This window comes from Chaetura pelagica, unplaced genomic scaffold, assembly GCF_000747805.2.
Source record: "Chaetura pelagica isolate M959 unplaced genomic scaffold, ChaPel_1.0 scaffold24, whole genome shotgun sequence".
Lineage (NCBI taxonomy): Eukaryota > Metazoa > Chordata > Aves > Apodiformes > Apodidae > Chaetura > Chaetura pelagica.
In genome coordinates this window covers 4,238,261-4,265,546 of record NW_009953077.1, presented here as the reverse complement: position 1 = coordinate 4,265,546, position 27,286 = coordinate 4,238,261, and the positions used below count along the sequence as shown (strand labels likewise).

The window sequence follows — 27,286 nt, the reverse complement described above, 5'->3', positions numbered from 1 at the left end:
CGAGGTGCGGGGGGCTGTGGGTCCCACTGCCTGAGGTGGGTGGTGTGGCTGCCCTCTTGGCTGGGGCTCAGCACGCCAGGCCTGGGAGCCCCCCAAGAGGAGAGGACATTCATGAGGGGCACCCAGACAAGCACAGGAGTACCCCGTGCACTCAGGAAGCCAGGGGTGTAGACGAAAGGCTGATGCTGTCTCTCATGTTGTCAGGAGTGGGTGGCTGGAGAGGGCTGGGCCCTGTGTGGGGAGCGCGGGGGGGCAGGTGTGCCGGGTTATATAATGCTTATATAATTAGGGCTTTGTTAAAGAGTCGAGGCGGGGAGGGGCGTCCTGCCGCTGAACACTGAGCCTGATTATTTTTCGAGAAGAACAAAGTCTCGTTGGTAATTAGCTGCCCCGATAGCAGCTGCAGGGGGTGGCCGCAGCCTGGAGTGTGGAGGAGCTGTGTCCCCCTCAGTCCCCCCTGAAGGTTGGCTTTCCAGGTGCTCCAGGAGGAGGGAACCAGGTGGCCATGGGAGGGGGCTTTGTGGAGGAAGGGAGCCTGAGCTTACCCCTTGCTTTTTACACCTTTTGAGGGGTTTCACAGGAATTTCCTGCCTCCAGCCTTGGGGTGCTTGAATGTTCTCGCAATGTCACCTCTGTGAGAGGGTGTGCTCTGCAGACACCTCTCCTTCCTTCTTACATGACATCCGTGCAACAGCTGCATACAGAGATAGAATATTCTGAAAATACTTACTTTGTGTCCTTCTTCAGCTGAATGCAACAGGATGAACCAGAGCACTCTGACTGTTGCCAGCCTCTGAGATTATTGCTGTGCCACAGTTAAAGAGCAGTTGTTTTTCAGGTGCCAAGTATAGCTGAACCCTGGCATCACGCACACACCTCTCCAGTGCCCAGTGCCCTGGGAAAACATCTCGTAACCCTAGAGAACATCTTCCAGCCTGTCAATGCTTTTGCAATCGGGCCCACTCTGCAGAGTCACTTCTCTAGCCTTTGGCACTGTTGTAGTTCAGTGTGTCAGCAACTGCGAGTGTTGCAGCTGGAGCTGTGCAATTAGTTTTCCTTCTGCCACCCCTCAGTGCTCCTCCCATTCTTGCTTTGACAGCTCAGTACCGGCTGTAGTAGTACTAGCTAGTACTAGCTAGTCTCTGACAAGCTATTGCCCACAAACTCCATGGAAGTTCCCACACGCCTGCAGTAATATTTAACAGCTCCCTGCTCTTTGTGTGGGACAAAAGAGAGCTCCCAAAGCAAGAATTAACTCCTTGCTGCTCTGCATACAGCTACCTTCCTCACCATGCGTGCACATCCCTATCCTTGGAGTAGGAAATAGAGCCCAAAGACGCAGCAAAAGAATGCTATTAGGCTTCCTGACTTTCCGCAGTCAAATTATTTTAGAAATAAACAAGTGTCTGGTTTTCAGTGGTATGCCTTCCCTGGAGTCATGGCAGTTACCCCGGTAGGGAAGTTGGCTTCCCAGGAGGAAGGTGAACCTCTACCTGCTGCATTATTGAGCTAGTAACTGAGGATGCAAGGAAGTAACCATCTTACAAATGTTTTTTCTGTTGAGAGGTCTCTTACAACAGCTCAAGTAAGGGACTTTTGGGTATTGTCCTGAATGGCAATTTCTGGGAGTGCTGGACTTCTTGCTAGAGCTGTGGATGTTTACTTGTGTGTGCACAGATACTTGGAGTGATTTGGGTTTGTTTTGCAGATTGGATATAACTGTAATGCTGTTTCTCACACACCTCAGTGTCAGGAGAAGACTCTGTTAGTACAGAAATCTCACACCCCAAAAAATATACCTGCAGCTTTATGGCACTTCACAACACCCTGCACCCCCTTGCAAAGCAGGCTCTATATGCCAGGAGCAACTCAACACTGAATCAAAGGTGCAAGAGAATATTTTCCAGGCTGCATCCCATGCTGTTTTACAGGAAGCTTGAGAATATTCTGCAGAAAGATGAGCTGGGTTTGGTAAGCTTGGGTGCAATAGGAAGTGCCCCACTGTGGGACAGATCTTTGGCTGTGTTATGCATCATGAGTCACACCTCTGTGTGGTGCTTAGGGGCAGCTCTGGCACTCATACCACAGGGGAGCATCTGAGCAGAGTTACAGTCTCTTCCGTGCAGAGACTTCTAAACTCTAACACACAAGTTGGTTGAGAAGCCAAACACCTGTATGTACAGCTGGGGGTGGTGGTTTCTGCTGGTTAGTGAGCAAAGAAAACTAGCAAACCGTGGTCTGCAGCACAAACCAGAGCTGTGCTGTGATCAGGTCTATTTGGTTTTGATATTGCAGGCATATTTTAATCATCTGAAGTGCATGAGAAAGGCCCCTCTTGGTGTTCAAGGTACGTTGCAGGATGGTATGCCTGGGTGTGTGCAAATGTCTGCGAGAAAGGACGGGTGGGAACTGCCTGGGGACCTGTCAGCTGGAGAGCTGTGATTCACCTGAAGGAGCAGCTGCTTGACAGGCTTGTAGTCTGCATTGATGCTGTCACCACTATGCTCAGCAAACCCTCTTTGTGCCTGTTCTGGTGAGCACAGTGCAAAACAGGCAACAGAGCTGATGTGGATCCAATAGCTGGTGTTTCAGATGATTCTTGGTGACCACAGTGTGTAAGGGTGGTGTGGATGGATTTACATCCCTGTTGGGGACCACGGCTGTCTTCTGCTGAGTAGACTTGGGCCTGCTCTTGCCCCAGCTGTACTGGGGTATATGTGGCTGACCTCCTTGTGCAAGGCTTTGCTACCCGTGGGCTGGTGGCAATGCTTTTCTCATTGAGGCAGTGTGGATAACTGCCCAGGTCTTCCTAGAGTGCACCAATAATGGCTTAAGCATGATCAGGCAATTGTCGACATGCAAACATGGCTGGGGAATTTTTGTGTTGTGTAAAAAGCTACTTGTACAGCCATGTCAGAATAGTGTGTTGAGTTCCTGTTACAAAACCATAATTGCCTTTCTGTTGTAAATGTAGGCTTGGAAGAATGGGGGCAGGAATTATTCCATTGATTACCTGATGGGACCTGCTCGGTGAGACTGTTCCCACACTCCCTCCAACCCAAACACTCAACCTCTTCTTGTACAAAATAGATTTTTGTGTGTGTAGTTGTTTTTTCCTGATGTATTTCTGTCTCACTGTGGGTCCCAGTTACATGGCTTGGAGCTCAACCATGCTGGAGCACAGCCACATGGATGCACAGGAAGTCTTGCTTTCCACATGCAGTAAGATTTAGGCTGTGCACACAACAAGGAGTTTAATGTAAAACAGCAAATCAATTCCTGGTAGTAACTGCCAGCTTATGTCACAGGTGTAGTGGGACCCATTGCATGGTTAGATGGAAGTGACTCGTATTTTTACCATTGTGTTAGTTAAGCTTTGGGAAAATATTCATTGTAGTGGCAAGGATGGAACCAGGCTCAGAAGTTGGCTGTCCTCTGAATCCCACTGCAGCTGAATCAGTGAGGTGTTAGGTAATATCACCAGTGTGGAAGAGGTATCAGTATCTGGATGCATGTGTCAGGAATGTGGTCTGAGGCACAGACTGTGTTCCTCACCTCAGAACTTGTACTGGCAGGACAAACACCAGCCTGAGCAGACATGGCTGTGGCAGATGACGGCCTGTACTCAGTGCAGGGCCAAATATATAATCAGATTTTAGGCTTCAGGCTCCTGCTCAGATGAGAATTCTCTTCTTAAAAAAAACCTGTCTGATCTGACTGCATGTATGTTTCACCAGAGCTTGTATTACACATTGTTAAGGGGAAAGAAAAGTAAAATGCAGAGGTGGAATGAGTATACCTAGGGCTTGCATAACAAATATGAAACATGCAGAAAAGAGATGTCGTGGCCTCACCTTTGAGCTTCTGAGCCTTTGGATTCTGTTAGCATCACCCTTGTCCTGGAGGCATCCTTTCATAGCACACTGTAGGTGGCAGAGTCACTGCTTGAAGGTGATGTGGGTAATTGCTAGGGTGTGGGGGGAAAAGTGCTTCCTCTTCCAAACAAGCATGACTTTGTGCTCTCTGATGCCTTGTCAAGGTCCCCTGGGCCCAGGGTGAGATGGCAGCAGTGTAACCATGGCAGTGTTTGTCTCCCGGATAGTCACTGGCTTAATGACTCATCCCAGAGAATGTGATCACGTGTGCAGCCTCCCTGCTTCCCTTTGCCCTATTTCATCCAATTTTTTGATCTAGTTATATAACCAGGAGTTGAGACGGGTGGAGGAAGAAAACAGTGCTGAAGAATCACAGGTGATGTGACCAAAATGTGTCTGTAGCTCAAATAGCAGAGCTGTTGTCTGGAAAGCCTGGAAAACTGGGTTTATTCCCAGCACAGTTCCCTGTCTTCAAGTCAATGTGATTCGTGATGTCTGAGCTTGTAAGTTTAAGCAGATATGGTGGGAGGACAGGGCTCCAAGACCTTGGCTGTGGTAGGAGAACTACTGACTGTAGCAGCAAACTCCTTTGCCTTTATCTTCACATGCAATGTAACTCTTCCCTGCATTCAGCAAGAACTCTCCTTCATCGCAGAAGTTGTGAAGAAGACACATACCTCTTTTTGTCATACTTCAACACTTGCTGGGACTGATGTTCACAGAAGTGTTTGAGCTGTTCTGCTGGTATTGACCCATGGTGGGGTGAGCCCTGAAGTCCTAACTGGATTCTGACACGGGCTTCGAGCAAATGCTGGGACAGGTCTGGTGGGATGTCTGGAGAGGAAGCTTACAAAGATGGTGCTTCTGACCAAGTTGTGAATCTAGTTCTTGTCATCTCAATTCTAAGATATGGTATTGGTGGTAAGGTTAATTTAAAGGCATTAATAAATCAATGTGGCAGCTGTAGAGGTGCCTGTACACACACTGTGCTGGACTGGAGCATGTTCATTTAAGCTCCCAGCTTTTTGAGAAGGGATGTTCTTTGTCTCCAGATCCCATGGAGTCACAATGTGATGCTTGTTGGTTCTGTATTACTTCATCTGCCACATTCTTCTATGCTGATGTCTTCTTTCCTTCCTTCCTTCAAAGTTCTGTCTAAGTGTCATTTCAGTTCAGTCATGAGCTCAGATACACAATATGTATAAGCAAGAAAGCTGCTGATGAGATGAGGTTCTGAGTATCTCTTTGTCTGACATGGGGACAAGATGCTTCAAAGCAGCTATTACAAGACTTGTCAGAAACAGTTTATTTCAAGGGAAGCTTTTGAACAGAAACATTTCCTTTCTGTGCTCTGCAAGCATTAGCTTGGTCACTGGCAGCCTGTTGAAGAGCAAAATGTCACATAGAACAAGGTGTCATTTCATATAGTGCTTTAAGAGTGAAACCAACCGTTAATGCAAGTCTGAAAAGAGAAGAATGTAGAGAAGGAGCGTGTGTGGTTTATAACGTGGAAAAGGTATTGTCACTTTTTTTTTTTTAAAAAAAAAAGCTTGTCTGAGGTTACCATTTAAATCATGAGAGTGGAGCCTGGTGACAAAACCACTAACTTGCCTGCTAAGCCATGACCCAGTGTTTGAACCAGATAGTCTCTTGAATGGTGTGTTCTGTTAACTTGGAGATGGTTACACAGGTGTCATCGATTTCTGCCCACTTGAATGTTGTGAAACAAAGGAAAAGTGATTTGAGCTCCTTGTTTTAGTTGGAGCTCATTTGGCCCCTGTAGGAAAACAGGCCCTTGGAGACAGTAAATACTCTATGTGGACTGAAATAATTTTGCCTTGTTTTCTTGGCAGGACACTTTTGGGCTGTGTTGAGTGGCATTAGTCTTGGCTTTTGCTGGGAACAGACTCTTAGCATAAAACTTTTTGGCACTCTTTGAGTGGCACTGTCAGAAAGGACCCGGGTTTTGACCCTCAGAGAAATGTGCTTGCACATGATTGAAAATGGGGATTGCTGGCTGATGAATGCTTGTGCAAAAAGCAGCTGCCAGCCTGACACAGTTGTGTCAGGACCTCCCTGTCTTTTCAGACCAACCCCAGGATGCCGTGTTCAGCGGTGACCATGTTGAACACGCTGAGGATGGAGAATGGCAGCGCTCTACTTCAACTACCTCATCTCAGAGTGAGCGGGCAGAGCGACTCTCGCAGAACCAGCACAAGAGCCTGGCCTCTGAGGACACCAAAAAGAAGAGGGCTCAGAAACCGTCTCACATGCGGAGAAACATAAGGTCAGTAGCAGCAGGACAGAAGGAGCGAGGGTCCTGAATAGCGTTTTGGGCAAAAACTTCTTACTTCTGAGCTGCATTTTGCCACTGCTGGCAAACCAGATGGCTTTTCTTTTCCAAAACCTTAGGTTTTCACCAGTGGGAGTAGTATGATCTCAGACTGGAGTGCTGCATGTGGGTGCAGACTTGTTTGGTATTTCAGAAGAGCGAATATTTGGTTATGGAATATATTGCAAAAAACCACTGCTGGCTTTTAAGACATGTATTTGAAAAACAGCACTACCATTAAGTAAATGTCCAGTTTCAAATAGTTGCTGCTGAGGATCCTGCTACAAACAGCCTAAAATGTAGTCCTTCCCTCTACTATCCTGAGTACTTGCTGGCAGGAAAGCTGATGCTGTAACTGGTGACTGAAATGTTGAAAACCAATTTTACCTGAATTTTATAAAGCAGTAATTGTTTGATTGTGTAAGTCACCACATACATTCTGGGAGAGGTTGTGAGGTGGTATTTCAAAATTAAATTTTGTTCAAGGGGATCTAAAATGCTTAGAGGAGTCGCAGTGGAGCAGAAACTCCTATGGCAGCAAGTGGCTCTTTTGCCCTGTGTTCTGGTGGTGTTTGGTTCATATTTAAGCTTGTACAGATTTATGTTCTTGGAATGAGCATTCAGTAGGCCTTGGAAAATGAGACTTCATTGGGATGGAGGAGATGCCCCTGCAGTGTGGGGTTGGGTGGATTTCAAGTGTAGTTTGAGGCAGCTGGATTTTGTCCCTGCTTGTATTGCACCTCTCCTCTGGCAAAAGAGCCTTCATTTCCAGGGCTGCACATGTGAAAGTGAAGCACAGAAAAAGCAACTTTTAGAAGTCATGCAAACTGCCTGTAAAAGTAAGGTTCTTTGAGAGCATCCTTTGAAACAATTGTAAAAGCCATTAAAGGTCCTAATTCTGGAAAATACTATGTTGGAGAATCAGGGTGATGGCTTTTTGTGAGGGAATTGATGCCTTTTCTTCCCATACATCTTCTTTGTATGATTTTATACATTTTCTCTTTATAAACTGCATAGCAATAAATAGAATCTATCCAGATAGAACTAATCTATGATAACCTAGCTTAAGTATATACTTACCCACTCAAACTTTTCCTCCTTTAATTATTTTGATTCTTTCAAATTTTGACTTTTTCTTGACTGCTGGTCAACCTGTAGTTGGGAAGCACAGTCTTGAAATAGCTGTAGAATTTGTCTGTAGCTTTTGGTGAGGATATTCCTGGTCTGTGTAGCTGACAGACTACCTAGAGCTTGTCAATCATCTTTTGAGCTAGCTATACAGCCATTCAGGTTTTTGGAAGAAACTTGAGTGTAACCGAATCCATGTTTCTCTGTGTGCTCCTGTGTTCAGAAAGCTGTTGCGTGAGGACCAACTGGAAGCCGTGACAAAAGCAGCCCAGCAGGAGGAGTTGGAGAGAAGGAAACGGCTAGAGCAGCAGCGTAAGGATTATCCAGCCACTATCCCAACTGTACCTCTAGAGTTTCTTCCTGGTAAGCAGTGGGAGATGCCACCTGATATAAGATTCTTAAGGATAGAGGCTAAATGAAGAAGGTAGTGCCATGCTTGACCATGGTAGGATAAAGGATAATGATTTTGGACTCGAGGAGTCTCAAAGATTCAGACTAGATATAAGGAAGAATTTTTTGAAGATGAGGGTGGTAAGACACTGGCCCAGGTTGCCCAGAGAAGTGGTAGATGCCCCATCCTTGGAAACATTCATGGTCAGGTTGGACAGAGCTCTGAGCAGCCTGATCTGGTTGAAGATGTCCCTGTTTATTGAAGGGAGGGTGGATTAAATGGGCTCTAAAGGTCCCTTCCAAACCAGACCATTCTAGGTTTCTATGCTGCACTTGGACTTTCAAGTGTAAACTCTTGAAATAGCAGTTTCAAAGCACTTGTCGGTTCAGTGTGGCCAATTCCACTTCTGAGCTAGTTCAGAAACAAGATGCTGTGGCTGCACAGTGAAGGTGCCAACTAACTTTTTTTGAAGATATTTTGACAAGTTAATTGTGTGGAAAAAAAGGATGCTGGAACAGGTATTTCTTGCCTTTCCAACTGGTACAAAAGCTTAAACCAACAGACTTGACAGAAATGCCATGTCCTTGGTCCAGATCATATTTGTACTTTGAATGGTCTGATAGTACATGGGTCAGGCATTAGGGACAGTGGAACAATAGACTGGGTGTACATATGTTTATGATGTTAGATTGGGTGCACGTATGTTCATGATGTAACCTTGTCCTTTCTTGCATGTTTCAGCAAGCAGAGAAATAGCAGGCAGTATAAATGATTAAGCATCACCCTTGTCTTCCAGTGAATATGTCATCTTGCATTGTCTTCTAACCTGGATCATTTCAGTGATCTAGTTTATAGAATAGCCTCTCAGACTGATGTAAAGGGCAGAGAAGTGCAGTTGGAAGTTGTGTCAGTGGTAAGGAGTTCTTGAGTTGACTTTGCCTCTTGAGAAAAATGTATATTCTCCCTTAAATGCAAGTGTTCAAAATGTTTTTGCACGGGGGGGGGGGGGAGCGTGGTGGGGTGGGGAGATACAAGCTATTAAAAACACTAACTGTTGCAGAGGAGGTTGCAGCCCCAGAAGAACAATGTTGCTTTCTGAGTCACTGCAGTGGCTCTAGTTTGGCCCCATTAGCTGGGCTCTCTCCCCACATGGCAATATTTAAACACAGACAAATGGTCTGGTTCAGCAAAAGTTGTTTATGATATGTGGGATAGAATTATTACAGTGTCCCCACTAACAAAGGGTAGTTATCCCTTCAGCAGTTGGTACTTTCTCTGCTGGATGAAAAACAGCTTTTACTTCTGAGACCCAACAAAAAAAAAGAATTAAAAAGAAAAAAGGGGAGGTGGGGGTACTTAAGCATGTCTCATGGTCAGTGTACCCCAGCCAGGCATGCAGTAGAGAGGGTGCCATCAGCAATGGGCTATTGTTTTGGCATATTGAGAAAAGAGGAGATTGTGACCCAGGAAGCTGAGTCATAGCAGTATTGTAGACAGTGAGAGTCTGTTATGGAAAATTCCAGGGCTAAGTTATTGGAGAAAAAGTGGAAGGAAATACTGTCTGGTTTCTGAACAGTTTTGTCTCCTTCCCCATTATTATGAATTACTTATTGTTTGTAATTTATGTTTGTAGAGGACATCGTTTTCAGAACAGCAGAGGCTACCCAGCTCCCCCCTCAGGTTCTGGCTGAGGAAGTGATCTGCCTGGACAGTACCAGCAGTGGCAGTGAAGATGATGCTAAAGGAAAAAATAGCATTAAAGATGGTAAGTGACCAACTGCTTCACACTGGTCTTCTCACAATATGCTGTTTATTTAGCCTCAAGTCTCCTGTTTTCATCTAGTCAGATGCTCCAGTAGTGAATCACTTCAGATTTTTGCAGGCCTGTTGGTTTCCAATTACATGGCTAGTTCTGACCTTTGAGTCCAAACTGACATTTATAACTTGGCCTATCAGGCTCTCTTGTGAATTTGTGTATATTTCTACTTTATAAATGCACTTAATTCTGCTCGGTGCTCTGCTGAAGAATGCTTGCATGAGATGTGACATCATCTGCTGTGTATAAAATAGCATCTAAGTATTCAGATCTGCAACTGAAAGTGCATTTTGTGTCCTTTGACCCGAATGGGTCTAACCTGGCTCCTTTATACTACTCTGATTGAGTACTTCTCCCTGATTTCCTTGGTGGTCCTTAGTCAGATAAAATGCTTGTCTGGATTTGGGAGTGAAGAGAACACATGAAGGAGAAAGTAAAACACATAAAACTGTCTCATGTTCTGTTTGGATCATCCCAAGTTAATGTTCCCTGAAACATAGGAAACTCAGGCTTTTACATGCTGGCCTGGGGAGCCTGATATGTGCCTGTATTGTGCCTGCTTGCTCAGAATAGGTCATTAGGCCATTGTGGAACTGCAAAATATGGTAGCCTAGTTTTCCAGATATAAGGGTTTTTTTCTGTGCATAATAAGCCCTAATGTCAATTTAACCTTTGCCCTTATTCCCTTTTGCTTTGGTTACTTTACAGAAGTGATTGAACTGAGTTCAGGAGAGGATGATGCTCTCCAAATTGTGGATAGCAGTGACTCTGGCAATGAAGGGGAGGAGGATGGCAGTGAAGAGAGCAGTGGCTCTCACGTGAATGATGACTTAAATCAGTCGGATGCTCTGGGACAAGTAATTGTCAACATCAATCATCCACCAAATGAGGAGGACATTTTCCTGGCTCCTCAGCTTGCACATGCAGTAAAACCCCATCAGGTAGGCTTTATTAGCCTTGAAAATATTATGAGTTCAGGCAAGCTGGCCTTGTAATTACACAGAACTTATTTGCTGAGGTCTGTGATCAGTCTGGTTGTGGTGGTGGCTGTTGTGGACAGTGAAGTGATATGGACAAACTAAAGGAAGGCCAGGACTGTGTGTAACTTTGGCTGTTGTTATCATATCATAACCGGCGTAGTTATTGAAGTATTAGGATTTAGAGAAATTCTTATTTCAAGAATCCTGTACTCATCTTCAATGACAAGATAAAAGAGATGAGAATGTACTGCTAGTTACTGGCCGAACTTGTAACAAAATTCCTTCAGTGCTCAAGGGCAAAATATTTTATAAGAATTTGAGTTTATTGTCATGCCCAAGAAGTTCTGTACCTGAGTGATGTCCTGGTAATGGGCAGTGTGGTGATATCTGGCACAGACAGGAATCTTTTCCTTTTTATCTTTAGGTGAATTTTTTAAAAATAAAAATATACTTTTAAACCAACTAATTAACCCCAAATCAGATTCTCTGGCTGCAAATTAATTTTGATTTATTGTTACAGTCTCAGGAAGTTTTATGAGTATCTAAAAATACTGACTTTCTGAGTCTTCCCTAGATTAGAAGATAGTAGTGAACTCGAAACATCCCCTTTTTATGCAGTCCTGATGTGCTTGCCACTCCACTCTGCAAATACACACCCATCTTGTTTTCTCCCACTATTCTAATACCTTTTCTACTTTTCTGTCTAGATTGGTGGGATCCGATTCCTCTATGACAACTTGGTTGAGTCCTTGGAGAGATTTAAAACCAGCAGTGGGTTTGGGTGTATCTTAGCACATAGCATGGGCCTGGGCAAGACCATACAGGTCATCTCTTTCTTGGATGTTCTTTTCCGGCACACGGAAGCAAAGACTGTTCTTGCCATTGTACCTGTAAGTAGCTCATGTGACAGGCTGACTGTTACACCCTTGCTGCTCTTCTCCCTCTTTCATTCCCTGTGTCCCTGAGTTTGCATGCTGTGGTCTGTTCCTTCTGCCAGACCCAGCTGTCCTAATTTCTGCTCTTAAAATCCTGGATGACTCAATTTGGTTTTTAATCCTTCTCTGGCTAACTTTTTCAGGTGAATACGCTCCAAAACTGGCTAGCAGAGTTCAACATGTGGCTGCCAGCACCTGAAAATCTGCCTGCTGATTATAACTCCAAAGAGGTCCAGCCCCGCACCTTCAAAGTCCACATCTTGAATGATGAACACAAGTAGGTGCCGGCAAGAGACCTTTTGAGCTCTTGGAGGACTTGATCTTATGGATTTGTTACCAGATTTGCTGTTGCAGACTGTTTAGTTTGGACTAATTCTGTGCTATCAACTCCCAGATCTTTCCTACTCTGCATTTATTGTGGATGCTGTCTTGCGTGGAAGATTTTGGCACCTGGGAGAGAAGTACTGTCTCTTCCATTGAGTTTGTAACTTCTACTTCCTTCTCACACTGCTGATGCACCTTTCTGTCCTTCCACATACGCTGAGATCAGGAACCCAGTTTCAGAGACAGAGCTGCTTGTGCAGGGAGGAGCAGAAGTGCTGTGGTTTTTTTCTGGTGGTACTGCTAGTCCTGTCAGAGTCCTGGGACTCATAAGGCATGTGCCCCCTATACCACATGTCTCTTGTATTTTAAATATTTTGGTTTTTTCCTGAGATTTTTCACACACTTAGGGATTCTTCTACCTGATTCTGTGACTTTCTGTGAATTGTGTTGTGGTTATGGGATTCTGGCAAGTTATATAAAACCCCCTTGTCCAGAAGGGAGAAATCAGTGCAGTTACAGCCTGGTGTGGAGTGTATTCTTGCCTCATGGATCTCTGCTTCATTCTGGGCCAGCTCTCTGGTACAGATCAGGACAGTGTAGTGATCGTAGGGAACTCACCAGCTGTGTTCATATACTTGCCTGTTGAGGTCTTCACCCTCTGAAAGGAATGTCCTTTGAATCTGCTAACGCTGCTCCATCCAGGTGTTTACTGTTGGATGGGATCTGGTGTGCTCTGGCAAGACTGAGTGAGGACAGTGTCTTGACCTGAAACAATTCTGAGCAGACTAGCAGGGAAGGAATAATTGAGAGACACCAGCATTGAAAGAGGCAACAACAAGGCATAAATGGCTAGACTGTTAGACCACATACATTAGCAGCTCATTCTGAAAAAGGGTTTTGCAGAGGCAGTCTCCTCAACATCTCTTTAAAAAGAATCCTGTTAAGTCTCATGTGCTTTTGTACATGACAAACATCTACAACTCCTGTGAGGATTTCTCATTCTTAACCCTGCTACCCGTGGCATGTCAAAGGCTTTTTTCTTTTCCTTTGTACCAGATTGTTTCCTGAAGAAATTTCATCATGTTCCTCTGTCTGGTTTGATGTAAGAAATGCTTTATGTAATCAAACGGGTCTTTTTTTCTCAGCAGGCTCCGATGCAGTGATTCAAACTGAAACTGGAAAGAAAGCTTACAGTTCATTTGGTTGGTTTGTTTTGCAGGACAACAGCTGCACGTGCAAAGGTGGTGAATGACTGGGTGATAGAGGGTGGTGTGCTGCTGTTGGGATATGAGATGTACCGTCTCCTCTCACTGAAGAAGTCCTTTGCCACTGGCAGGAAGAAGAAAACAAAGAAACAAGCTGGCCCTGTTATTATTGACTTGGATGAGGAAGACAGGCAGCAAGAGCTTCTGAAAGGTAGGAGACCAGTCGTCAAGACAGAGTGATCCTTCTGTCCAGCTGACTATCAATTGTGGCAGCACAGAGAAAGAACCTAGAACTTGCTTTTAGCATCACTGACATAACCAGACTTTGGTGGGCAGGATTGTATCTTTGGAGACAGAAGGTGGTTGAGCTTTGATTGAGGCTTTTGTTTCTTGCAGTAGCTGCAAGTAAGTGTGGAAGTCAGTAAATTGAACTCAGGGGATTGTCTGTATGAGATTTACCAATCTGGTCTGATTTGAGACACTGAACTTGATGCAGTGCAGGTCACTGAGCAGAAATCAAGGGACAGTCATGCCTGATCATTACCACATCATGCTAAATTGGAGCTATTGTCTAGTTATGTTTTATTTCCTGCATCAGCCTTGCTCTCTGCCACCCATGGATACTGCTTTTTTTGTCTTTCAAGGCTACCCCTGTTTTTCTTTTTGTGAAGTTTGTGACCATACAAAACCAGAACTTTGTCTTACTCATCTCACTAACACTTAATGTTCCTTGTCCTCAGGGATTGAGAAAGCTTTGTCTCGCCCGGGCCCAGATGTGGTCATTTGTGATGAGGGGCACCGGATCAAGAACTGCCATGCCAGCACCTCGCAGGCCCTGAAGAACATCCGCTCCCGCCGGCGGGTGGTGCTGACTGGTTACCCTCTCCAGAACAACCTCATTGAGTATTGGTGCATGGTGGACTTTGTCCGACCTGACTTCCTAGGCTCCCGGCAGGAATTCAGCAACATGTTTGAGCGCCCCATCCTGAATGGGCAGTGTATTGACAGCACCCCTCAAGATGTTCGCCTCATGAGGTATCGCAGCCATGTCCTGCATAGCCTGCTGGAAGGCTTTGTGCAGCGGTGAGTCCACAAGGAGTTCTTCATGATGTAGTCCATGCAAACAGCTCCTTCATCCCAAATTAACCTTCTTGTTTGCTGAGCTTGTGTAGTACAGCTAATCTTGCTGCCTTAGAGAATCATAGAATCATGTAGATTGGAAAAGACCCTTAAGATCATCAAGTCCAACCATTAAACTACCACACTGCCAAGTCTATGGCTAAACTATGGCCTTGAGTGCCACATCTACATGTCTTTTAAATACTTACAGGGATGGTGACTTAACCACTTCCCTGTTCCAATGCCTGACAACCCTTTTGGTGAAGAATTTTTTCCAAGTATTCAATGTAAAAATCCCATGGCACAACTTGAGGCCATTTCCTCTTGACCTACTGCTTGTCACCTGGGAAAGGTATCAGCCACCACCTCACTCCGGCCTCCTTTCAGGTAGTTGTAGAGAGCAAGAAGATCTCCCCTTAGCCTACTTTTCTCCAGACTAAATATTCCCAGTTCCCTCAGATGCTGCTCATAGTTCTCCAGACCTTTCACCAGCTCCCTTGCCCTTCTCTGGACACGCTCCAGCCCCTCAATGTCCTTCTTGTACTGAGGGGCCCAAAACTGAACACAGGATTCAAGGTGTGACCTCACCAGTGCTGAGTACAGGGGGACAATCCCTGCCCTGGTCCTGCTGGCTACACTGTTTCACATACAAGCCAAGATGCTGTTGGCTGCCTTGGCCACCTGGGCCCCCAGATCCTTTTCCTCTGGGCATCTTTCCAGCCACTCTTCCCCAAGCCTGGAGCATTGCATGGAGTTATTTGACCCAAGTGCAGGGTCCAGCACTGAGCCTTGTTGAACCTCATACAGTTGGTCCTGGCTCATTGGTCCAGCCTCTCAGGCTTGAGTTTTAAACATGCACCTATCTTTGTGGGAGGATCTTAAGCATACAGAGAAAACCACAGGGGAGATCCTTAAGTTAGCAACCGTATTTCTCTCAGAATCTCTGTCTTGTTCAATCTGTCAACTGCAGAGTGGCTCTTATGGCTCTGTTTTTCCTTGGGAGTAGAAGGAAAATTGGTTTGCTTTGGTACCACAGACTGATAATGGAGAACACTACCTCCAATGTCACCGGAGTGACCTCAGGCTTATTTTGATGTCTTAGTAGTTAATTTGGATGTGCACTTCCTGACATCCTCTACCCCAGGATCTGAAAGCATTTCAGAAACCCTCAGGAAAAGTGTCAGTGTCTCCACCATTCTGGAAATGAATCAGCTTTGTTCTCAAATGAGGGTTCTAAAATGCTGGACCAGTAATTTGGATGGAGTGTCTTAGTCATTGGCAGAGCTAAAGAGAGACCTTAGGTCTTACTTCTGCTTTTCAACTACCATGTAAAGCAGGACTTTCATCATCCTCTTAACACTGTGACCTGTACTAGAGCTTGGTAACATTTGAGATCTCTGTGATTGTGCTTACAGCTGGTGTTTGGCTGCAGGGAGGGTGTCTCAGAAGTGTCATGCATTAGAGGATCATGCAACTAGAGCTCTTTCTCCCTGCAGCCAGGTGGGCGAGAAGTCAAAATCTTACTCTCCAGGCAGCCACAGAGAGATCAGATTGGGAAATTCCCTTCCCTCTGTTCATCTCTGTCTCTTTACTTCCTCCACAGGCGAGGCCACAATGTGCTGAAGGTTCAACTCCCATCTAAGGAGGAACATGTCATTTTGGTACGGCTTTCAAAGATCCAGCGGGCCCTGTATACTGAGTTCATGAACCGGTTCCGAGATGCAGGCAACAGTGGCTGGCTGGGACTGAACCCACTCAAAGCTTTCTGTGTCTGTTGTAAGGTAGGTTTGGGCAGGAGCTGCAAAGAAATATTCTGGCATGTAAGGGAGAGGCAGGAATATGAGTGAAAATGGGACATAAAAGTATAGTTGACCAGGAGCATCTTCTCTCCCTGAAGTGCCCTGCAATGGCCCAGCAGAATTGTTATCCCCACTTGCAGATCTGGGGTGCAGGGATGTTAAATGTCTTGTTCAAATTTGTACAAGAAACATGCAGCCACCAAATGGACTGGGCTGATATGGTAACCGTTTTCCTGCTGCAATGCAAACAAGCGGCTTCCTCTGCATTTGTGCTGTGAGAAGTGCATAGTGGCCTTCTGTTTTGTTCTTAAGGAAGGAATTCAGCAGTTACAGAGTCAGGAGAGCCTTGGTTAAGATGGTTTTTACCTTGTGTCATGGTAGAGACACGTTTTCTGTTTTCACTACTTTGATAGACTGGCTTTCTCTGCAGTACCTTCCAGTTCCATGTGGGGTGATGATGAGTTGATTGAATTGCTGTGGGGGCTTTCAGTCCATAATTTTTAGTGGGCATCAGGCCAGTGCAGGCCTAACCACTTTCTTTTCTTATTCCTTCAGATCTGGAACCATCCAGATGTGTTGTATGAAGCTCTGCAAAAGGAGAATCTGGCAAATGAGCAGGATTTGGATGTGGATGACCTTGGCACAGCAAGTACTAATTCCCGCTGCCAGCCTCAGGGAGTTAAAGTCAAAACAGAGAGTAATGCTTTGGCATCACCAGTTGGAGAAGCTACCAATAGCAAGTTCCTCCAGAGTGTTGGCTTCAACCCCTTTCAGGAGAGAGCAAATCAGGTCGTTACTTATGAGTGGGTGAGTACCACCTCTGGAAACACTTCATTTGGAGAGTTATGACAAACAAAGACTAGATACTTACTCTGAAAAGACTGCACCTCTTTTTGTTGGACAGTTTTCTGAACTAGGGCAAAGAAAATACTCTTCTGTTTAAAAGCTGGGGATTTCTCATCCATTTTCTCTACCACAGAGCATCTTGAGAAGCATGTCTGCATGGCACTGGGTAGGATTTTGGAGCTCTTGTGGAGATGGAGTGCAGGCAACACTCATCTATACCATTGTTTTCATCTGACTAAAAAGGCTGTGGACTTTATTCTATAAAAAGGTGTTATTCTATAAAAAGGTGTTTGGGTGAATTTTAATCTAGATAAGATGGGGGTAAATCTAGTGGGCTGGAGGAGAGGTCTTGAGACAGGGTAGAATGTCATGAGAGTTTAAGAGGATGCTTGTTCATTCATACTCCAAGAAGTTTGTCATTTGCAGCTTCTGGAATGAGAGGTAGCAGCGGTTTTTGTGGTTGCACTTGGTGATCTCAGAGGTCCTTTCTAACCATGACTATTCTGTGAATTGAGAGTGACATTGTCACCTGGACCTGGTTGGATGTACATAACCTCTCTGCAATGACTTATTTCTCTCACCTTGAAACAGGATTGTTGAACTAAACAGAATGAGCAACTTCTCCTGTAATAGTCTCCTGTTTCTCGGTAGGCCAAAGACATCTTGTGTGATTACCAGACGGGAGTCTTGGAGAACTCACCCAAGATGGTGTTACTGTTCCACCTAATTGAGGAAAGTGTGAAGCTTGGAGACAAGATCTTGGTCTTCAGGTAAGCAAAGTATCAACAGCTGCTCCTGCAGTCACTTAAATCCTGGAGCAGTTAAACCCTTCCTGGTACTAGGAGGTTTTTACATGGAGTGAGTGGTCTGGCAGTTCCCCTTTTCCCCTTTGGTGTATTAGATCCTGGTTTTCCTCTGTGGGTTTTACACTTCTGCCACTATCAAGTTTACTAGTGAGAGGTGTGCTGCCAGAAACAGGGTTTGACAACTGTCAGTGCTGTCATGGCTGGGGAAGAGTTCTGACACTCCACTTTTGCTGCTGTGGGGGCTTTCTCCTGAACAGAGATCTTGGTTTTGCAGCCAGAGCTTGTCCACGTTATCTGTCATTGAAGAGTTTTTGGCAAAGAGACCAATGCCAAGTCCTCCAGGCTCAGATGGAGGAGTTCACAGCTGGGTCCGAAACATCAGCTATTACAGTGAGTGCAGCCAGTTGTGTGTGACACTGTTTGATCTTCTGTGATGGACTGAAATTCCTGAAGGGCACCCACCATCTTCTTCTGGTTGTCTGTGAGGATGAAAGTGTTCTTCTGAAGCATTCTTCTGATGAAGTCTCTTTCAGATGACTCTTACTTTAGTTGCTTGGGAAGACAGTGTCAGTTGTTCCTGGTTTTTGCAGAGCTGCCATAAGCAAGCTGCTGCCCAGGAATGGAGAGATAATCCCCCCCACACTCCTTTAGACCAGGACTCACTGTGCTCAGATCCAGTCTATGGGGTTTTGCCAAAGGCTTTCACAATTTGCTTTCTCTGGGTTCCTTAAACTTCCAGCATACCTGAGGCCTCTGTGCCTGCTGCTCTTGCTTGCTCTCTGTCTTGCCTCATATGGGGCCCTAAGGAGCTCGTTGTGTTGTAGCACTCCCAGTCTTGGCCTTGCCAAACATGAGCAGTGGTTTGCTTGGTCTTTCAGTTGAACAAATCCCAACCTGGCTGGCTGTATTGCACTTGCCTGGCTGGGCAAATTAGATGTACAAAGTGATCTGGTTGAGGTCCCAGAGTGCATGACTTGAGGAAGATCTAGAATTCATTGGGAACCAGTGTCAAAGCTCAGTGTTTGGGAAGTGGGTTTTTTCTGATGGGATTGCCCCAAACACAGAGAGCTTTTAAATGTGTCCTTAATGTCCTTCACAGGACTGGATGGCAGCACCTCTGCCTCAGAAAGGGAACGACTGATTAACCAGTTCAATGACCCCAGCAACACCTCAGTTTGGCTCTTCCTTTTGTCCACACGGTAAGTTGGCTGGAGCAGAAGGACGCAGGGGAGGACTCATGCTGGTGCTTGGTTTTCAGTTCTTAACTGCCTTTGTAATGTGCTCTCAGGACACTATGGGGTGATGGTGCCATCTGCTTTTGAATTCCCTGAGGGCATAAAGTTTTAGCTTTAGTCCTCTGCAGCAACTTAACAAAAAAAAAGTCTTGGAAACCAAACACAGGTTTGAAATTGCCTGTATGACTGGAAGGAACTTTCCAGAGACACCTCATGGACTCTTGGCTGAGATGGCTGCCCTGCCTGGAAGCTTTGAAAATTGGGCAGGACAACAATTTGAAATTTGCCTTTAATTTCCAGTGCTGGCTGCTTGGGTGTCAACCTCATTGGAGCCAACAGAGTGGTGGTGTTTGATGCTTCTTGGAACCCGTGCCATGACGCCCAGGCCGTGTGCCGAGTGTACCGCTACGGGCAGAAGAAGCCGTGCCACATCTACAGACTGGTTTCTGATTACACCCTTGAGAAGAAGATCTATGACCGTCAGATCTCCAAGCAGGGCATGTCGGGTATGTGTGGATGGACATGGCACTCCACTCTTGGCTTTCACTCCTTTTAGCTTCCTTAAGTCCTGTTTCTGTAGCTTTTGTAACTTTTTTTTTCTAAGATTGAAAAACAGCCAAAGAAGTGATGGCAACACTATCCTAGGGCTATGTTTGATGCTTATGAGCTGACAGTAACATGAGACCCGAGAAGAAAACGGCATGAAAATCCATGACAGAGTACTAGGGGTTGTAGAGCCAGCATCCTGCAGCAGGGTTGTGCTACCAGTCAAATGCAGTGCTGTTTACTTTCTCTGCTACTCTCCTGACTGCTGAAAGAAACTGGAGGCTTGGGGAGTGCTAATCCTGTTTTCCCCTGTGCCTGGGCATTACTTGTTAAATAGCTTTGTACTTCCATTTCTCCACCAGCAAGAGAGGAAAAATAGCAAAATTAAAATATGTGTTGATGCCCTTGACTGATAGTGCTTGCTTAGGAGCCAAGAATATTTCATTCATTCCAGTTCTGACCTGCCCTTGTACCAAAAGTATCTTTTTGTGCTGACTTGTGCCAGCTGTCAGGCTGCTCTTGTAAAGCGTGCATCTGAGGGTTATGGTGACCCAAAAAGGGTTCTGTCTGTGTCCTTTGTCTTGAAATCCAGCTTCAGAGGCAGCAGCCCTGGGTGAATGGCTCAGTATGCTTTCTTGTACTTGAGATGGAGTCCCCTGGCAGCTGGCCTGGATCCCAGGAGAGTCCAGGATATAGGTGTTTTCTCCACGTGCTCCCATTTGCCCTGTGTGCAGGGAGAAATGTCCAAGGAAAACTTTCAGGTCCTTACAAGGCAGGGCTGCTTTTCTGAGCTTTTGATTCAAAGGGGTTTTATAAATTACAGCACCTGGTTATTAATTTGAGCTCTATTAGGACAGGAGTGCAGGAAGGGCAGCAGGCAGCTATACCTATCTCATCCTTTCTCTGCTCACTCTGTTCCCTCTCTTTTCCAGATCGGGTGGTGGATGATCTGAATCCAGTGCTGAACTTCACCCGACGGGAGGTGGAGAACCTGCTGCATTTTGTGGAAGAGGAATCAGACCCTGCTCAGCTCTCCCTCAATCCATGCAAAATGAAGGAGTCTGTTCTACAATTAGCCTGTCTCAAGTATCCTCACCTCATCACCAAGGTAAGACCAGTGCTCTCCCTTACTGACACCACACTGGACAAGCATGTGTAGGGCTGGAGGAGTCTGGCTGTGTGATGGGGACATGGTAACAAGAAGGATGCATATGTGTACTGGTGGGAATAGGTAAAAAAATCTCTAGAGAGGGCCCTAAGAGCCCATCCCTTTCCTGCAGCGTCTTCTACACATTTAGTAGCACCTCTGTCCTGGACAGGTTTGGGGCCAACCCTTTCTTCAGTTTGATGCTGTGCCAGGAAGGTGGCAGTGGCATATTCCAGCTTGCTGCCAGCTCTCTTCCTGGGGTGGCTTTAAACCAAAGCTAGGATAGCCAGCACTTGCCTGTGAAGAGTGTCCCTGGTAGGGTGCTGCTGCAGAGCAGGCCTGTGACCGGGTGCCATGGGGCTGTGTGACATCCTGGCAGGCTCTGTCCTTGTGCTCTTCCCCTGGCCTTTGGGTCGTGGGTTTTGCTGGGTGCTCATGGTAAGCGATGGCCTTGACTACATCCACAGCTTTTCCCCACGCGTGCTTTGCCGTGACCGACTCTGTCTCCCAGCTCCCCTCTTCCTTGCTCCAGCCTGCATGGAGAGAGCGTGGATGAAGGGACCAGGTGGCAGCCATTTGGGGCATGTTGGTTCCCTCTTGTGGTGTGTTGGTGTCAAAACCTCAGTGCTGTGGGGTTGCAGGAGCCTTTTCAGCATGAGTCACTGCTGATCGACCGGAAGGAGCACAAGCTGACCAAGGCAGAGAAGAAAGCAGCCAAGAAGAGCTATGAGGAGGAAAAGCGAGCATCCGTCCCCTACACCCGGCCGTCCTACGCACAGTATTACCCAGCCAGTGACCAGAGTCTGACCAGCATCCCTGCCTTTAGCCAGAGGAACTGGTGAGTACCTGCCTCTTCCCCTTCCTCCTGTGCTCTCGACATGAAATGAGGGGGCAGAGGAGCTTAGCCCTGTCAGTGGGGGCACTGCACTTTCCTCTCTCACTAGGCGACCAGCTCTCAAGGGTGAGGACAAGCCGGTGGCGAGTGTCCGCCCAGTTCAATCCACCCCCATCCCCATGATGCCCCGGCATGTCCCCATGGGCAGCATGGGATCAACCTCAAGTTCCAACACCACCGTCAACTTCCCTATCAACTATCTACAGCGAGCTGGTGTCTTTGTGCAGAAGATTGTCACCACCACAGGTGAGTTGCTGATGGTCACAGTGACATGACCATCACAGAATTGTGATGCCCATGGTGAATTGAGGAGCAAGGTGAGTTGTTGATGCCCACATGGGCTGTGGTCAGATGAGCATCAGAGCCACTGAGACTGCCTCTCTACATTTCAGTGGTTCCCTTGCTCTCAGAGGACTTTCCCTGCAGGTGTGCAAGGGGCATGGGCCTGGTGGGGTTTTGGGAGTGAATTCCCCTTGAAAGGGCCTGCACACTGTCACCAGTTGTCCTTTTTTGGGATATGAGAGATGCTGTACCAGAGCTGCATGGCATTTGCCTCCTTGGAGCCTCCTACCTTCCTGTGCTGTTCAGAAATAAACCCAGGGGTTACTTATAGCACAGTGCACAGGAGAGACAACTGCACTGCAAGCAGAGGGATTTGGTGATGGACCTCCTGGATCCTGAATGTGCTTGTGTGTAGTTTCATGGACACTGTTCTCTTTCTTCCCCCACTGCCAGATATTGTGATTCCGGGTACAAACACATCCACTGATGTACAGGCAAGAATCAGTGCTGGCGAGAGCATCCACATCATCCGAGGGACAAAAGGTAAGCCTCTCTGTCTGAGTAAGACTTGTGGGTAGGGTCCTAGCCAATGCTAATTAGCATGGAAAAGGAAATTAAAGCATGAATCTGTCTCCTGAGAGAAGAAGAAACAAGAAGGGGAAGAGATCTGGACTCATCAGTGGCTCTGTTGCAGCCTGTGCTTTGAGTGTGCTGTTGTAGCTAACTCTTGAGGACTATTGCAGCTGAGGCTGCTGCTGCCTCTGAGAGGAGCTGTTGAACTTTGTGGCTGAGTGTCCCATTCTCACAATGCCCACTTTATGTACTGTACACTTCTTGGTGCTCCCAGAGCAAACTCAACCCCAAGCATGAAGTTCCACATTCCCCACTGGCAGCACATTGGGAAGGGGTGAGCTCCAATCTGGGAAAGCTGAAAGGGTGGAAATGAGGAGGAAGGAGGCAGAAGCCACCCACTGATCTTCCTCCCTGCGTGGTCTGTGGGTTGGCCTCCTGCAGCACTGCTGTCCTGTTCCTGTCTGGGCAGCCTCACGGGCTCACAGGAATCATGTATGAAGCTTTTCTGCCTCTGTTCCAGGGACGTATATCCGGACCAGCGACGGGCGAATCTTTGCTATCCGGACCACTGGGAAGCCAAAGGGCAATGAAGACCGCCGGACTGCTGCCTCAGGTAGGGGCTTGTGAGTGCTGTGTGAGGCTTGCTCCTGTGCTGTCCTACCTGAGTGTCTGGGACATGTTCCCTGGCTGCCTTCCATCACATCTGTGTTCAGAGCTCATCCCACCATCTTCCCATAATATCCCCACCTTCCTTTCCCCTTCCTGACCCTCAGGTTTTTCTTCAAGACTTTCCTTCTCAGCATCCTCCATCTGCTTGTTTCTAGGCTCCCAGAGCTCTTCACTGGAGTCCACGAGCAATGGCAGACACAGTGCCTCATCACCACAGCTCCCCAGCGCCGAGGAGCTCACTCGGCCCATATCCCCCGACAGCCCCGAGATCATCAGTGAGCTGCAGCAGTACGCGGAGGCAGCAGCCGCCCGCGAGTCCCGGCACGGCTCCCCCAGCACCAACGTGGCGCAAGGAACCCCTGCTCGCACAGACAACGCGCCCGGCTTGGCAGCCCGAGGAGCTGAGCAGCGCGTGGGCGTTCACTGCGTGGCTCCCTCTGTGTCCTCAGCCCTGCCAGCCACCAGCCAGCACATCGATGCCCACTCGGTGTTGGACTTAAGGGGCAACAAGCGCAAGTCGACCTCGCCCTCGGCTCCGGAGGAGCAAGCCCACAGGCAGCAGAAGAAGCGCCAGTTGCCATCGTCCGTGCAGCCCTACGAACACGGGTACCCCGTCTCTGGTGGGTTCGCCATGCCTCCTGTCTCTTTAAACCACAACCTAACCCATCCATTTGCCTCCCAACCAGGAAACTCCTTGTACATGGGCACTGGCTCCTCTTATTACCAGCTGCCCAATTTACTCTCAGATCCTCATCTGGTGTTCCCTGTGACTACTGACCCTCTGCTGACAGCCGGCACCGCCAGCTCTTCTGCTGCTACCTCAGCCACCGCCAGCGTCCCCTCGTTCATGCTAAACCCTTCTCTGACGGGGGTGCTGCCCAATTACTCGCTTCCCTTCACGCAGTCACTCCTGCCCGAGCCCAGGATGTTTGCTCCTTTCCCAGCCCCCGTCTTGCCTAGCAGCCTTCCCAGGAGCATGGCATCTGCCTACCCTGGCTACATGTCCCCTCACTCGGGTTACCCGGCCGGGGGCCTTCTTCGGTCCCAGGTGCCTCAGTTTGAACCCCAGGAAGTCCCAGAGGTGGGATGCAGCTCTAATGACGAGGACAAAGACGACGATGTTATAGAGATCACAGGGAAATAATGGGCCCAGCTCCTGCTCAGTGTCAGCTCTGCTAGGAGGCAAAAGTTGTGGGACCTTTTTGGGAGTCAGAATTTCCCCTCTGGGCTATGACAGTGGGTGGAGAAGGATGCAAAGGGTGTGGTGTGGGGGTTGTTTTGTTCTTTTCATTTTGTTTTCTTGTTTTTTAGCTGTCAAGGATCTGAATTGTATTGGGGGCTGGGAGATGGGAGGGGGATAGAGTGGACCTAGAGGGAGGAGGGAAACAGCAGTGCAAACCCTAGGAGTGCCTCCCCCTCCCTCCCACGCTCTGTCTGTCTGTCTGTCTCTGTTCTCTGTCTTGTCTGGAAAGGGGAGGCTTGATGTTGCGAGTCACTGCCCTTCTCAGGCCTGGAGACATGGGCTTGACCGCTGGCAGGGCCCAGTTCCCTCTCACATGAACTGCCTTATCTGTGAACTTCTCTCACTCCAGGAGGTGTGGGCCGGGGAGTGACTCCAACAGAGGTTGGGGATGAAGCATTTTTTCCAGGGAGGGATGGGGGGGGCCTTCTATGTTGTGTATGTTGGGATGGGGGGAGGGGGGATTGATGTAAAAAAGAAAAAAAAGAAAGAAAGAAAAAGAAAGAAAGAAAAAAAAGAAACAAACACCCACAAACAATTTGTCATCCTCTTCAAATTCACGTGAAACTAGTGTGAGGGCTCCAGGCAGGCTCCTGCCACAGCGTGGAGAGCAGGGCTCTGGTGGGGGGCTTCCACAGGCCCTTGTGGAAGGTCTCATCCAAGGTAGGTTGGTTCCATGTGCCAGATGAGTGGAGCATTCCCAGATATCTCAGTGGCTGTCGGAGGGGAATCAGGGTGACTTCCTGAGCTCCACGGCCCTACCAGGCTGTGTGAAGGCCACATCTCACCCTGCTGTGACCCAGCAGATCCAGGGGTAGGTGGGCTCGCTGCTGCTTCTCCACTGCACCAGGCAGTGGAAAAGGTTGGGGGGGACACTGGACCCAGTGCTGCTTGCTGTTGAATCTGTGATTGGAGCAACTTCCCCCTGCAGAGAATCTCGACGTTAATTTATTTCATGAAGGCGTAATATTTATTGTTTGGGGGACTCTTTCTTACTACTTTTAAATTAATTTCCATATTAAAAAAAATTAAAATGCTGGCCTCCATCACACAGTGGTTGCTTGTTGGGTTGTCTGTGTGGGAAGGAGCAGCTGGTTGACCAAAGTATAGCCTAGAAGCAGGTCCAGCTGTGGAGACTGTCTGGATGTGCCTCATCGGGGGATCGTGCCAGAGCAGGGAGGAGCTGCTCCGAGTGTTCTGCAGCAGCTGGAGGGAGGATGAAGGCCTCTTGTCATGTTGGGGCAGGTGGAGGAGCTTGTGTGGGAGCCTCCTGTGCTCTTTCCCAGTGATGAGGAGGTGCTGCGAGGTGTGTGGAGTTGCCAAGGCAGAGCTCCTGCCAAGGAAGCCTTCCCCCAGGCAGGGACTGGTGCCCAGCCCTGCTCTGCCCCACAGGTGCACAGGCTGCCCCAGCCCTGGCAGCAAACATGCCACCTGCTTGCCATGGTGCCAGGGCTCCTGAGGAGGGGCTGGGCTACCCACACACAGCTGGCCTGGTGAGTGTGACTGGGTGTGTGTGAATGTGTTAGGATGGAGGCTGGAAATCCAGGAACCTTGTCACGTCTGGGTATCAGCAGGCAGATGTGCTTCATCTATGTGGGATGTCTCTGGAGTGTGGCTGGGTCCTTGGAGCAGTGGTAGCTTGTAGGGGACCTACAGGGCCGTGGAAGCTGCAGTCACTGGTGTTTGCTGGGACCAACTGGATGTAGGAAAGGGCAGGATGTCCTGACATCCTTCATCAAAGGGGGTGCTGGAAGATGGGGACCTCCCTTCCTGAGAGAGAGAGAGAGGTGTGTGTGCACACGTGTGTTACAAAAACATAATAAAAAATGTTATGGGGCTTTCCTAGTGTCTTTCTCTGTTTAATGGACATTGTCTGTCAAACATAACCACACCATTCATAGAAGCCTTAGATCAACAGTTTAGCTATGCAAATTATTTTAATTATTTTTTTTAAAAAAACAAACATTAAAATAGTGCTTTCTTCTTTAACATATCCTAGGAGTTGAAAACCGAGGGGTTCTGAGCAAACTGCTGGACAACTTGTCTTTGGATGCACCATGGAAATAAAAATCAAACCCCCCCACAAAAGTAACAAAGCAAATTAACTGATGGTGTTCATGCAAGTTTCTCCAAAGACTTGACAGTGCTGCGTCTGTGAGTCATGCCCTCCTGTGCTCTGTATGTCCACCTCATGCACAACCATGTGCCACTGATTGTATGACCAGCTTGCCCAGATGTCTCTTGCATCCCTGTGAGGCTGTCAGTTTTCCAGTGGATTTGGGGAACGGACCTAGGCAAGGGCTTTCCTTGTCAAGAGTATCAAGTGTTGAGACCTGTGGGGGTGTGGGAGAGGCTGGGGCACGAGTAGACCCTCAGCAGATCCTTGATCCTCACTGGTGGTGGTCAGGGTACTGGGGCTCATCTGAAAGACCCTCCTGAGTCCTCTCTGAGTGGGGCTTTTTTGTGGCTGTGTGTTGAGACAAAGCATGGAGATTCATCTGGGGACGGTTGGCACTATAGCTCAGGATGTGGTACCCTTTGCCTTGCCAGGGGAGCAGGCCCTGGCACATCCCCATGCTGCTGTCTGAAGTCCTCCTTAGGGTTCCTGGTATAGCCCAAGGCCGGTGGCCATAGAAGATGGAGGCATCTGGTGCTTGGCTGCCAGAGGGCACACACTTTGTGCTGGGAGCCAGCTGGAAACCTCCCTGTGTCAGGGTGAGGAGTGAGGGCTCTCCTGGCTCCTGTGTGGCTGTGGTGGCTTGGAGACCTTGGCTGCCCCCTGGTGATGGGGCTGTGCCTGGATGCAAACAGCTGCGAGGAGCTTCCTCTCCCTGGCAAATACCCATGGATGGGACAACCACAACATGGTGCCCTGAGCACGGCTCCAGCTACCCTAGCTGGTGTGGTGTGGCCCCTTAATAAGAGGCTGGGTCTGCTCTGCTGAGAAGTGGTTGCAGAGTTAGCTGTGATGCCCTGACACGGGGCTCCCATGGGGGCTGGCAGAGACTGGGGCTGCTCCAAGGAGACTGGAGGTACCTGTGGAAAGGACTTCCTCCATCCCACAGAACCTGTGTGGGTTATCCAGGGGCTTTCAAAGTCGGGGGACCTCTCTGAGCTCTCTCCCATGGGACTCCCTCTACCCC

At 47.8% G+C, this 27,286-nt stretch overlaps 1 protein-coding gene across 2 annotated transcripts in view; it reads left to right on the top strand.

Moving 5' to 3' along the window:
* Window positions 1-24,505, top strand: part of RAD54L2 (RAD54-like 2 (S. cerevisiae)) — a 40,749-nt gene extending 16,244 nt beyond the window's left edge. Inside the window, exons 2-22 of one of the 2 annotated variants that reach the window (XM_009996925.1) lie at window positions 2,348-2,372; window positions 5,989-6,162; window positions 7,559-7,698; window positions 9,360-9,491; window positions 10,251-10,483; window positions 11,230-11,412; window positions 11,601-11,734; window positions 13,001-13,197; window positions 13,727-14,069; window positions 15,709-15,886; window positions 16,460-16,711; window positions 17,402-17,520; window positions 17,831-17,946; window positions 18,656-18,755; window positions 19,092-19,297; window positions 20,270-20,445; window positions 21,126-21,322; window positions 21,429-21,625; window positions 22,115-22,204; window positions 22,755-22,847; window positions 23,059-24,108. In XM_009996925.1, the coding sequence (XP_009995227.1) occupies window positions 2,348-2,372; window positions 5,989-6,162; window positions 7,559-7,698; window positions 9,360-9,491; window positions 10,251-10,483; window positions 11,230-11,412; window positions 11,601-11,734; window positions 13,001-13,197; window positions 13,727-14,069; window positions 15,709-15,886; window positions 16,460-16,711; window positions 17,402-17,520; window positions 17,831-17,946; window positions 18,656-18,755; window positions 19,092-19,297; window positions 20,270-20,445; window positions 21,126-21,322; window positions 21,429-21,625; window positions 22,115-22,204; window positions 22,755-22,847; window positions 23,059-24,047 (4,274 nt within the window). In that variant the 3' untranslated portion in view covers window positions 24,048-24,108. Of the gene's footprint in view, window positions 1-2,347; window positions 2,373-5,963; window positions 6,163-7,558; window positions 7,699-9,359; window positions 9,492-10,250; window positions 10,484-11,229; window positions 11,413-11,600; window positions 11,735-13,000; window positions 13,198-13,726; window positions 14,070-15,708; window positions 15,887-16,459; window positions 16,712-17,401; window positions 17,521-17,830; window positions 17,947-18,655; window positions 18,756-19,091; window positions 19,298-20,269; window positions 20,446-21,125; window positions 21,323-21,428; window positions 21,626-22,114; window positions 22,205-22,754; window positions 22,848-23,058 lie in introns of both variants that reach the window. The other variant, XM_009996924.1, reaches the window with a different exon arrangement.
* Window positions 24,506-27,286: the final 2,781 nt, after the last annotated feature.